The sequence below is a fragment of the Stegastes partitus genome, unplaced genomic scaffold (assembly GCF_000690725.1).
Source record: "Stegastes partitus isolate 25-593 unplaced genomic scaffold, Stegastes_partitus-1.0.2 Scaffold1571, whole genome shotgun sequence".
NCBI classification, from domain to species: domain Eukaryota; kingdom Metazoa; phylum Chordata; class Actinopteri; family Pomacentridae; genus Stegastes; species Stegastes partitus.
The window spans coordinates 51,851-65,580 of NW_007579302.1; the positions used below are offsets into that span (position 1 = coordinate 51,851).

The window sequence follows — 13,730 nt, forward strand, 5'->3', positions numbered from 1 at the left end:
GTTTGTTCTCCACTGATTACTGAGGAGAATATTTGTCTCATATGCTAAATGTCCACAGACTTCTTGCTATCTGTCAGCTGTTTGGTTGAGAGCAGCCAGTATGTAGTATGTAGTGAGCATCACATAACAACAGGACACAGATGGAGGTGCCCACAGCTAAGTTTTGCGATGAAGCTATGTAGCAGGTTTATCGGACTCATCTGATCAGCAGTTCAGTATCTCAAGAAAAATATTTAATTCATATTTTAATAGGATTGAACCAGTGCGTGTTTGACATTTTTGCTCAATGAATGATGCAAATGATTGATGATCAAAACTGTGACAGCACTCGTCAATACAAACAAACGTCCAGTTGGTTTAATCTTTTTCTTGTCTGCTGAGACAAAGAAGACCAGCAGACTGACATAGACCTGCTCCAGGCTTTACATAGCTGCCAGAGTCTTGCAAGAGGCTTACTAGTCCTGGTGGTCTCACGTGGTGGGTCTTAAGTGCATATTTCCTCCTCCATGTCAGCTTTTCCTTTATTTAAAACCCACTGGCCCTGGGTCTGAAATCTAATTAGTGGTGATTTATGATGAGCCACTAATAGTGTGTGGGACTCTGAGCTGGGGTATCTACCCTTGGCATTGACCTCCGACTTGAGCCTGGACATGAGCTGCTGCATTGAGTGATGACTGTAAACAGGCATTTTATAAATACAAAATGCCAAAAGTATGAAACTGAAGGGACACAAATCCATCAGAAATGTTTATACTGTCTGTTTAGAGTCTGCACATACTTGTAGAGTACACAGAGATGAGTGTTTTTCTCCCCAGAACCTCTTGGTCATATGTGTTATTGTCTTTACCTCGTGACTAAAATTCTGAGCCCAAACTGAGTTGTGACATTAAAAATGTGTCATGTCGAGTGGTTTGTGGACCTTTCTCTAGACTGTCCTTCTGCTCTGTTTTACATGAAGTCTGGCTGTCTTCGACCTTCTCAGTTCAGACAATAGAATTTATCTATTAGCTCTATTAGCGCTGAGTTTTGGTATTGGGTTTAGCAGATATAAAACAGAGAAGTAAAGGACAAAGTGAGAATGTGGTGTTAGGACTGTACTGCCAGCTTTGTGTTGATAAGTCTACATGTACATAAAGCCATGAAAAACTCAAACAACCTTGTGTAGGCTGTTACTCTGGAAAGGTGGCGTCATCATGGTTTAGATATCCAGGTAAAACTTTTTCAAATTGAGGAGAAAGCTAGTAAGTTATTGTGCCATTTGTGTTTGCTAAGATCCGCTCCCTTTAGTCCCCTTTACTCTGGTAACAGTGTCAGATTTACCTTTTCTTTAATCTTTCTTTTGCTGTAATTTTGACTGAAAGTACATAGTTTTATCACCTGTGGCCAACAAACAAAGTCCCATTAAAGGGTCTTAAATGTGAAAGCTACATTTTATAGATTACTATATATATATATATACACGCATACATATACACATACATATATATATATATGTATGTGGAAAGCAGGACTAACATTCACTTAAGCTGTGACAGCAGTCAGATGCTCATTATGGACTGTTTTTTTTTTTCAATAACCTGTAACACTACAAGCTACAGTAGTGTATCTAGTTGATTATGTAGTTGTTGCCTGTGGTAATGCTTGTTTACTACTGTTGGTAGTCAGTTAGTGGATTAAAGCATTGGTGTATTTGCTCCTACATGTGCTACAGTTGTTTGCATGTCCAGCTATGCACACTTTTGTTCTTGGATTTTTAGTTTGGGAAAGGCTAAAAAACAAAGCCCACCTTCCATATTCTTAAACGCATCATATTGCTCTTACCTTAAAAACCCTCTGGACCTTTCAGTACTCCTGTCACAGTTTTCCTCACTGTTGGCTTGTTTTTTTACTGAGAGAACTCCATTATCTATACACCGCTTAGTCTTCACTGGGGTCGCAGGGGGCTGGAGTCTATCCCAGCTGACTTAGGGTGAAGGCAGGGGACACCCTGGACAGGTCACCAGTCTATCACAGGGCTAGAACTCAGAAACATTTATTTTTGTTTGTTTGTTTTTGGAGTATACCAAAGTTTTAAGGCCATAAATCATTAAAAAAAAAAAGAAAAGATAAAACAAAATTTGAATGTCTTATTTGTAAACAGAATCTGGTTCCTGCACACAGCTTATTTTTAACAGACTGATTTTTAGCTTAAATGTGGTTGTTTTCCGAAAAACATTTCCAAAAAAACATTCCAAGACCCTGGATAGATAAAAAACCCGACAACTGTTCTTGTTTTTACAGATTCTTGCCATGATGAGTTGAGTCATTTTATGTAATAGTTTGCTGGTGGGTTTAGGGGTTCAGAAGGTTAAACAGCATGTGTAGAGGTGACACACCTACCACGCCTGGTTATCATTACTACGATATGACAGGCCCGTTTATATAAGTATTCTGTTCTTAACTGATCATCCCTGGATTAGTACCAGTGCCATTGATAATGTTTGTTTGGACCGAGCAGAGCTGCACCACGGAGCCCATAGTTCACCGAGTTCCCGGTTCATACTGTGGAAATAGGTGCATCCTGCCAGGCACAGATCATTGTAGCTACATTTGGTTCAGTTCACCAATGGCAGCCTCCGCTCTGCTGGCTCACCTCACACTGTGTCGACTCTGGAGGGAAATGAGAGACACAAGGTTTCCACCAGTGTCTCTCCTTCCCTTTGAGTGTTCCCGTCCTCCAGGATGACAGTTCTTGGGAAGGTGTCTGTGGCGCCCCGGGATGGAAACAAATTCCCTGGCATGCAGGATCAATGAAGAAATCTGGTGCTGTAGCTCTCTCTCCTCACCAGATGTTCTGTGTTTATCACGCTGAAGCGCAAACGTGTGTTTATTTAACAGCTGAAGGTTTTGTATGCGTGTGTGTGCTGACTGGGGTATAGATGTTTCCCCAGGGCTCCGTTTGAATCAGATAGTGTAGACGCGTGTTTCAGCATTTCAGGTGCATCACATGCCTTAAGAGTAACATCACCATTGAGGAACAGATGGTGCTATATTGGCTTACATAATTACATCTTAATCATAATTGCAATTATGGGTATGGATAGTGTGATGTCTGCTGTTGTTATTTTAGTTACTCAATCATTTGTAGAAGAAGGAAAAGTCAGAAAAATGTGTGTGAGAAAAAAATTCTGGCATTACATTGTCAGATTTTGTCTGTTTTTGTTGTTTGGTGTGTTTTTCATTCCCATGGATAATTGGCCAGAAATGGACAACGTGACTTCAAATGTTCTTACCACAGCAGCCTTAGTGAAGTATGAGAGCAGAGAGTTTTCTCTAGCAGGTAATGTCAAATTTAGGTTTTGTTGTCAGCACTATGAAAGTACAAAGCAAGATTTCTTCTTCGAGATGCCATTCTTCACCACCATTCAACATTTCGACAGGAGGAAATCCATCAGAAGGAGAAAATGCCAGTTTTAGTACTCTCAGCAGCCTCAGTGGATCAGAATACAGAGAAAGAGTTTCAGAAATATATACTTGTCCTTAAGTTTATATTGAAAATAATATCAATTATTGGTGTCATTCACAAGTCAACAAAGAGCTTCTAGAAATTTCGGTTAATAAAATTTTTTGGCGCCACCTCAGTCCTCCTGCAGGTCATCAGAAAGGAGACGAGTAGTGCAGCTGGAGCCGAGGGCCAAATATAAGCTCTGCGATAGGACTCAAGATGCACTTCACTGGACCTCTTCACTCAGAGGCAGTGAAGTCTACTTAAGACCTCTTATGTGTTTTATTTTGGGAAGGCTAGGCTTGAGGTGTTTGTGTTTTCTGGGTGCGAATACTATACGCTTGCCAGAGAAGGCCAGCTTTGTCTCGGCGTATCTGTTTGTAGGGCGACTGTAAAATTTCAAAGACCTGAAGCAGTTATGAAAGGAAGTCGATAACAAGGTTTGAAGCTCTTGTTCAGGAGTGTCTCTTGAAGTTTGAGGTGTGTGATGTCTGACCTCAGAGGCCCTGAAGAGCTCAGGGTGCCAATTAAGGTGCAGATGCATGATGATACTAAAGCTAAATAGCGAACTCTGTTAACACTTACCGTTTATAGGAGTACACATTGCCTGGGCAAATTTCAAAGAGACCCCCCGTTGAGACCAGGGTTGGGCTTCACTTCAGATGAGATTTACTCAGGTTTGAAAAAGGTTTGGCCGAATGTTCAAAGTCTAATAAATCTCTAATGAAATCGTTTGTGTGCTCTCCTGTTTTGTTAGCAATTAGCAAGAAACACAAATATCCAGTGCATCATTGTGTTTGTTTAGTGTGATGAAACAGTAGCAACATGTGGCAGCATTACACACTTCATAAATAGCAATAGAATATATTTTAATAGAATGTTCGGTAGTTTCACTTAAATGCATTCACTACAAACTCTGCTCACGTGCTCTCTCTGTAGCTCATTAGCAGTCTATGGTCCCTTGATGATGGAGCCTCTTTCCCCTCCACTGTGCACTCGTGGCAGCTGTGCAGATCTCCAGAGGCGTGCTCGTCCACAGCCAACTGGGCCACTTCTCACCAACGTCTGTGCCCAGGTGGTTGCGATTGTTAGATGGACTTTTCTGTCTAAAAGCACCCACTACCCTGTGTTTCCCACCACCTCCACCTTAGTGAGGCTGTCTTGCTGTTGGGTTGCATGTGGAGACCAGTTCAGGCTCTCTGGTTGTTGATATCTGGTCCTAGACAACCCCTGGAAACTTCCCCCTGGGCCAACGCTTCACCCTGATCTTCTTCCATACATTTCATGGTTTTACTTGCATTCTTCACTAAATATAAGATCTTTCTGCGTGTTCTCCTTCTCCGGCTTCCTCCCACAGTCCAAAAACATGCTGAGCTTAATTAGTGATTCTAAATTGTCCGTAGGTGTGAATGTGAGTGTGCTTGGTTGTCTGTCTCTAAGTGTAGCCCTGTGATAGACTGGTTACCTGTCCAGGGTGTCCCCTGCCTTCACCCTGAGTCAGCTGGGATAGACTCCAGCCTCCCACGACCCTAGTGAGGATTAAGCGGTGTATAGATAATGGATGGATGGATGTTAGCATATACATAATATTACCTGTGTACCTTGATACATAGGCTAGAATGGTTATATATCAAATAAACATGTTCTGTTTATTAAAAACAGGTCATCTATTTAGATTGAAGTAAAACTTTTTCCTTTTTTAAACAAGCTTCTAGCTATGTTGCCCAGTGCTAATTTTATATAAGAGCACAAGTTTGTTAGTGTCACAGTCACACCTGCAGTTGACTTCATTTGGCCCAGTGTGAGGAAAGAATGATGCTTCGCTAACTTTTACTTTATGCTCACGCTGATACATTTCAGATGATCTAAGTGAGCTCTCATTTATATTGAATGACTATAAATGTTTTGGTGGTGCCACGTCCATCAGTAGCTCTACATGGACCTCTCAATTTTGTGACCAACAGTAACTCATTTTATTATATTTATTAAATACTAATTTTGTATTTCATCAGTTCCACGTATTGATAAGTATCCACCAAGGTACATTTGTAAACCACAAGCTCAAGCATTTACAATATAAAATAATATAGTAATATATACAATTATAAATGATAAAACTAATTGAAAATTCTATATAATTTGAAGAGCTGAGAGTATTCGAAGGCTGTGTTTAGCATGTTTTCAAACTCAATCATTCAGCCACTTAATTCTGTGCTTTGTCCCATTTGTTCTTGCACCACAAAACACAAACAGGAACCAGGTCAGGTCCCAGACATCAGGTGGTCTCTTGCGGTTTTGTTTGGATGAGCTCTTTTAAACTGCACCCAACAAATCCATCTTTGAGTTTTATTTCTTTATTTCTTCTTTTTTAGTTTTTGTTACATAAAGTTAAACCTGAATAGACTCAACAGGATTCAAGTTCATCGTACAGATCTACCAAATCCTGAGCCAAGATCAAAGTGTCAGCTCCATATTAAGATCCACAGAGCTGTCACTGACGTGTTGGAAGAACATTTTCTTTCTTAACACACTGTGTGAAGGTCGAGGGGCACGTAGAAGAATCTGTTTGCTTCATACTGAAATCCCATCATGCCTTGTAAAAGACATCAAACAACATTGCAAATGGAGTTTTCGCCTCAGCCTCCCTCCTTCGAACTCCCTTTATGTGTGCATATGAATATCTTTACCTTTCATTCTCCACCACCCCCCAGTATGAATTTATGGCCATGCTGCAGAGGTTCGGGCTCTGTTATGTGTCTGCAGAGACGACATGGCCGCGTGCACTGGAGCTCAGCGCTGCTCTCTCACCAGACAAAACGGATATCTTTCCTAGGGGATGCCATAAATCTGGACTTTATTTCTAAGAGAGCTGTGAAAGAGCCCAGAGCAGGAGACAAGTCTTGGAAATGCTTATTTCTCTGCCTGTTTCTCTGTGGTCTCTCTCCTCTGAAGAATTTTCCAACCATGAAGGTGATGCAGCCATTGAGCACTTTGCTCCGAGCAGACCTGTTGGGATGCCTCTCTGCGCTAGGGGTCATTCTAAGTGCAAACACGGACTGTCTGGAAGTGTTTATCTAATAATGACCCAGTGACTGACTGCACATGTGAGCTTGTCCAGGCTGAAATAGCATCTATGTTGAATGTTTAGCTGACTGAACATCTGGGCGGATGATTAGTGGGGAGGTGTGGCTCTATTATTATGATATTAAACACAGCCTGCCTCACACTTGGTCCTGCTGAATTTCAAGAATCTGACATGTCTGTCCCATTGTGTTTGACATGTTAGTGTACCAATATCCGCCCAACACTAACATTGGTTTTATAATTAACATTATAAGCCAGAGTCTGTTTATGTGGTGACATTAGTGACAGTAGTGATGCGCCTTACATCACTCAGCAATGGTTGGTGTGCCGGAGCTGAAGAGTTAAGCAACCGAAGTGGCAGAGTAGGCAACAGCAACCAGGATTATGATGGAAAAACCGATGAAGCACAACGAAAAGTTTCTAATGCTCCATGTGTAAAGACCAAATCAGACTTCTACTGTTTGCAGACAATCTGTGGTGCTTCAGCTTCTCTTCAACTTTCAACTGCTTTTCATTTACATTTTACTCTTTAAATATTAATGGAATTACCTTAAATGCTGCCAAGAAGGAACAAACTCGGTGTTTGCATGACTTATCAGTTAAATTCAAATGATTTCACCAGTTCCACTTCAGTTGCTTTCAGTGTTTAGATATCCTGACATTTCATTTGTTTTTATGCCATCGATGGACGTAGCAATTACACACATCTGGTCTTCAGCTGACAGTTTAACTGCTTTCACCTCTTACTTTTCAGCTTTTCATTCAGCAACTTCCAGCACTTACATACAAACTGACAACTCAACTTACTACAAGGTTCAAACTTTAATATTTCACATCCTTACACTGGGTGCACAATAACTGACGCTTCACCTCCTTTTAATGATTACACTTAACCGGCACTTTTAACTGCTTGAAATGACACTTTTAAAAACATTTTAGCAGACACTTTTCAGCATTTATATGCGCAGTTTTCGAGAGTTTTAGGCTTTTTAAAAAAATACTTTCATAATGTAAGAAGTCATGGATTTGTGTCAGATTTTTTGGTACGAGCTTCAGTTTTCGTGTCACTTGGTCTACATTTAATTCAGAGGCCGATCATAACAAAAGATTTGGACCACCACTGAAAACTTTATGTTTTGGCATGAAAATGTCACGACTAAACCTTTAAACATCACGACAAATTATTGTCAATTGTCAGCTTTAATAAAAAAAAAAAAAAAATCAATATATTGGTAATGTAATGTTCTTCAAATTCTATGTGGGTTCCCCAGAGTGCACTCCTTAAATGAATGTAAATTCCAAGGGTGTATCCATTTCACTGCATTGTCAAGTTTTGCAGTGTGGTGGCAGTGATGGCTTCAATTTCCATTTGTATTGACGTTTGACCCACTTGTTGGTCTCATTACTGTCATTCCTCTAACCATTGTAGGCTGGTTTATAGCCAGCGTGTAAGCATTTACGGAAGCAAACTTTAATCGATTCCCGCAGATTCTCCATCAAAGTAAATGGTCCTCTCATGGGAAGGTTTATGTGGGTCTAATTAGATGTGTTAAGGATTACAAATAGTTCAAAGAAAAAACATTTTCCACATCCTAACTACCAAAATAGATGCAAACATATACCATTTGAGTTGTTGGATACTTAATCAATTGCACCGCTGAATCAGCTGGTTTTCTCCAGTCAGTTTGAAATAATCTTTAGTCTGTTGTGGAGCAAAAGTAAGATCTGGTAATGCAGCAATAAAGCTGCTCACATTCCTCACATCTGCTACAGCATAGTTGCTAATTATCACTCAATAATGTGAGCACAGGGCTGAGCACCAACTAAACACCATTTCTTGAAGGGTAATTTCAGTTAGTTTTTTTGCTTCTGTACATGCTTGTTTATAGGCATTCTTCTTTTCTGAGATTCCTGTATTATTTCCGAAGTAAATCCTGCTATCCACCACAAAGATTAAGAGAACAAGAGCAGGATTGCATCATTGCGGCGACCTGTAAGGTCTTGCCCATCCTTGGCAGTAAAGATTCATCATTGCTAATAACAGGGTAGAAACTGTCGGGTGGTTTTGTAGGACTGATGTCATCCTTGAAGAAGATGAGTCAAAGAAACAAACATTACATACAAGTCAGACAGCCAGATGGTAGCTGTTGGCAGGTAAGACCTGTTCTAGTTTGGCTTTGATTAAAATCATCAGGGATTGTATTTCATGACAGTAATGGTGCCTCATAGAGGTATAGTGATATAGCTGATATAGAGTCCATTCCCGTTTTGAAATACAGTAAAGTCCATATTTGGACAATGATGTTATTTTTTTTAAATAATTTTGTCTATGTATACTCAACACATTTGATTTGAAATGAAGCAATCAAGTTGTGATTGAATATAGACCTTCAGCTTTAATGTAATGGTTTAACTTCGGCTATCTTGGCCATTTATAAACCGCAAGTGTTTTTTTTTTTTTAAAGAAGAAGATCATCTTGGGTCACCCTTATAGTATGGTTTGAGTTACCATCCATCTGTGCTACTCAGTGTAGTCCTACCAGTTTTGTAGCATTTGCTTGATTCTCAGCAGAAGCTAAGGCTCTATACATGTATGATTTATCCTGCTGTTTCTACAAGCAGTCACATCATCCATAAACACCAGTGACCCAGTTGCACTGGCAGTCATACATGCCCATGCCATTTACACTATCTCTGCCAACTTTGATAGAGAATGTGGTATGTTTTGGATCATGAAACATTCTTTTGCTTCTCCATACTCTTCTCTTTCCAACATTCTGGTACATGTTCATCTCGGTTTTATCTGTCCAAAGACTCTGGTTCCAAAGACTCTGGTTCCAGAAATGGACAGGATTTATGGTCATGAAATAATGAGGACATGGTCCCCAACTGGACATAACGCTGCTTATTTGTCAAGTGTTCATTTCCTATTGAACCTGTGAAAATCAAAGGTCTGTTTAAAGATGGTCTATGATTCCAAAAACAGTTAATGCAGATAATTTATTACAACCTTGAGTTAATGCTGAAAGCGTACACTTCAATCTAATCTTGATGACTTCATTACAAATCCATTGTGGTAGTGTGCAGAGGCAATATTAGGTCACTGTCCAAATACTTGCCGGAGCATATCTGATTAGAATATATGCGGTTTGTTTTACTGACAAACTGATATCAACTCTGCTTTCTCCTAAATAGAAAACAAAACTGGTAACACCTGATTGAGTTACTTATGTAGGAGTGCAAGTTCTAACATGAATCCCAGTTCATCTCAAACAGTTTGTGTTTCGGTCTAACAGCAGAACCTTCTAAAGCAAACAGCCTGCTACACCTTCATATTTAAGTTTAACATATAGTTAGAAGTGGGCTGCAGGGTGACTCTGTGGTTAGCATTGTCGCCTCGCAGCAAGAAGGTCGCCAGTTCACATCCCAGTGAGGACACCCAGGATCTTTCTGTGTGGAGTTTGCATGTTCTCCCCGTGCAGCGTGGGTTCTCTCTGGGTTCTCTGGCTTCCTCCCACACATGTTGAGGTCAATTGGTGATTCTAAATTGTCCTTGGGTGTGAATGTGAGTGTGCTTGGTTGTCTGTCTCTAAGTGTAGCCCCGTGATAGACTGGCGACCTGTCCAGGATGTCCCCTGCCTTCACCCTGAGTCAGCTGGGATGGGCTCCAACCGTACTGAGGATTAAGCTCTGTATAGATGATAGATGGATTGATTTTTAGCAGTTTATCAGAGGAATATCTGCTGTCAGCCTTTTGCTGAACTGGCGACCTGTCCAGGGTGTACCCTACATCTTGTCCAGTGTTATGAGATAAGGTTCAGCCCTCTGAGACCCTCTGCAGGATAACGTGAGTATAGCTAATGAATGGCTATCTCAGGATATCTCAGATATACCATGATTATCTCCTACTTTCATATATCCCGATAAAAACAAACAACATTATTACTTGTAGGCCTTACTGATCATTCTAAGTGTCTAATAGTGTCAGCTATGAGTCCAATTATAATGCCAATTGATGTGCCAATTAAAGTTGAAGACTTTAGTTGCTTCTCTAGCTCACTTCTTTCCTCAGTAAAATCCACTTATGTGCAAACATAAATCTAAACTTCTCCACTATGAATTCATCAATTGATAACAATTGTCCATAAATGCTTTTCATCTTATTATTGCACTTTATGAATTGCCAGCATTCAGTCTTGCAGTAGTTTGATAAATTATAGGCTGTGAAAAGCCGGTGCTGAAAATAACACTGTTTCGTTGTTGCGTGCAGGTAGCGCTCTTCCCATCCACTGAGCCCCAGTGTGAATTGGCAGGTTTGTGATGTATGTGCGCCGCTCATATGCTGAGCCAGATGAGCTCATCTGAGAGAAGGATCCAAACATGCCACCTCTAAAGTTAACACACCCCAGTCAGTCAGTCAGGCTGCATCTTGACACACCTGAGCAGCCTGTGATGGTAAGGATGGACAGATTTACGAGATTTAGCAAATGCTATGATGCATTTAACCTGATCTGTGCTTTTGAAACAGTCCCAACAACCTGGCTTGCATTTACAAGAAGTTTAAAAGAGCTCCACTGAGATCCATGTACTCTGGAAAAAGGCAGCAGGCTTTTTTTGCTGCGTTGCTATTCATGCCATTCTGCAGCCACTGAATTGAGAAACTGACATTTACGGTTGCTTCCATCCACTAGATCTGCTTTATGTTGATGCCTGGTTGGCTGTGACAGCTTTTGCTCTGTTTGCTGCAGAAAGATAAGATACAGCGTGTTGTTTTCCCAGCAGCATCTGAAAGGCAGTGTTGGGCTTTACGCCAGCCTCCTTGCATTGCCCTCTCAGTACAGTGATAAGCACACTGTTGTCACATTGATGTATGGATGAGGTGTGTGTTCAAGTGCATTTGTTGTGTTTTTGGCTTTCACTTATAGAACATACGTACTGAGATATGGGTTCACATACGCTATGACACACGGGGAATATTGGTTTATTGGGATCGTCAGGAAATCTGCCTATTTTTCTCCTCCTTGTGCCTTTTTGAGCTGTTCTAGGAAGAACCAAACTATTAGTGTAATGACACCATTACTCACATAGCAGAGCTCACATTCTGCTTCCTTCATTACTGTTTGCACGCTCCCTCTGCTTTTCTCTTTCGGACTTTGTTTCACTATTTCCTTCTTACCTTCCCCTGCCCTTCCCACTGGCTCTTCCCATCGGCATGCTGTTTCTTTTATTTTGTCCCTGCTGAGAGATGACTGGAATTTCTCATCTGACTGAGAGGGTCATTTTAAACTCTCTCCTCTTCTTTTCCTGCCCTCGTTATTTCTAATACCGTCCTTCAAACCCCGCACGCTTTCCCTTCCCTCCCTTTTCTGACGCTCTGCACCGGTTTCTTTGGCATCCTACTTGCGTGTGTGAGCCAAGGGAAGGCAGTGCTCTCGTGGGACACTCCTCGCTGTCTCTCTCTCACACTGTTTCTTTTTTTTTTTGTGCTCTCTTCCTGTGAGGCTCATTCTGAAGCATGCAGGAGGACACTTTGCTCCAATCCGTAGTAGGGACGGGCCCTAATTTTCTTGCTTTGGCTAATGAGCTTAGCCCGTGCTGAGCAGCTTTTAGCCCTGCAGGTTGTTGTTGCTGTAGTAGGCACTGGTTAGCCCTCAGCGGTGAGCGAGTGGAGCCAGAGCAGAGGAGTGGATCTGAGAAGAATCAGAGCAGCAGCCAGAGCTTCACCACTCCCCTGCTTCCCTACCAGGACCACCTCTGCTTGTGCCGGCACTGCGGCTGGGACGTCTCTCTCTCTGTTCTCTCCCCTCCCTCCCTCCCTCCTCTGCCTCTCTCTACCACTACCTGACTCCCTTCTCTCTCCCTCTCTGTCTGTCCCGGAGCACTGACAAAGTGTTTTTGTAGCTGCATCACCTCTCGGGCAGCTGCATTCCACCCCGTGTTTCCATCTCTTTCACTTCCTTTTTCTGTCTTAACCTCTCGCCTGACTTTTGTTGCCAAAATGTACCGGAACCCGTGGATCTCGAATTACCTGAGTCACGTCAAGTTTTGCAGCCAAGGTAAGAGCAGCGACTTGAGGCTCTGCAGCTCGGGGCAGAGCTCAGATTCGGAGCTCCGGCTGAGAGCTTGGGGGACAGGTTACTCTGATTGTGGGTGTCGGGAATCTGAGCTCTTGGAAGTTGGCAGGCAACAAACTGCAGGCTCCCTTTCTCTTTACTCACTGTCCTGCTTTCCAGCCAGCTGTCCTTGCACTGCAGCTGTAGCCTCCAAGGACACTACGTAGCAGAGATAAGGGACTCTTAACACTGCAGGGGGCTGTTTTAGGACGAAGCTATTTCTAGGCTCCACAGTTACTTGTACTCAGATTTTGGGAAAGCAGTTTTATGGATGTATTCTTAAGCTTTACATCTGCCTCCATGACTGTGCACTTGGGCTGAAAAACTCATTTACAGATTGATTAACATTAAGAAACTCTTGTCTTCATTTATTGTCACCACATTTGTCAGCACATAAATTCCATAAATTAACATCAGTGAGCTGTAATTTCTGCTAGCTAATCAACCCAAAGTTTAAAAGTGAAGCCACACCAGCATTTAAAACATATTTTCATGAAATCGATAAATGATTCATGATCACTACATGCGCAAGCCGTCATGACAGTGCTAATAAACGTAGAGTAATATTTTGGCTAATTTACTGCTTTTCTATGTTTAGAATTTATTCATTTATGTATTTATTTTGTAAGAGAATAAACTGCTCCAAAACATAGGAATTGTTTGTTGACAGTTCAGTTAATCCCACAGCTACATTATTCCATCAATATCAAGCTTCTTCAAACACATGTTTTGCAGAAATATGTGGACATATTTTGCTGTGTCATTTCCTCGTATAACTGGGCCGTAGGTAGGAGAAAGGATGAGTTGCTTTGGACACTTAAAAAAAACAGAAAATTGCAAATTTTTACAATTTTGCCTGATGCACTATTTTCCACTTTCATCACATTGTATCATATGTGAATGGTGGCTACTGATGCATTTAGGTTTTCTCTCAGAAGGTAAGACTTCAGCATTTATGCTAGAGGATAATCTGGTTTGTTCAAGGTTAGCGTAGTTGGGCGTGTGTACAGTTGTTTTCGTCCCCGTGTGCCACCTAATATTGTACGCAG

The 13,730-nt window shown here is 41.4% G+C and overlaps 1 protein-coding gene across 4 annotated transcripts in view; it reads left to right on the forward strand.

The window, feature by feature from the left end:
- Window positions 1-12,416: 12,416 nt before the first annotated feature.
- svila (supervillin a) overlaps window positions 12,417-13,730 on the forward strand; it is a 59,651-nt gene continuing 58,337 nt past the window's right edge. For all 4 annotated transcript variants that reach the window (XM_008300654.1, XM_008300655.1, XM_008300656.1 and 1 more), the window contains exon 1: window positions 12,417-12,624. In XM_008300654.1, the coding sequence (XP_008298876.1) occupies window positions 12,567-12,624 (58 nt within the window). In that variant the 5' untranslated portion in view covers window positions 12,417-12,566. The remainder of the gene's footprint in view (window positions 12,625-13,730) is intronic.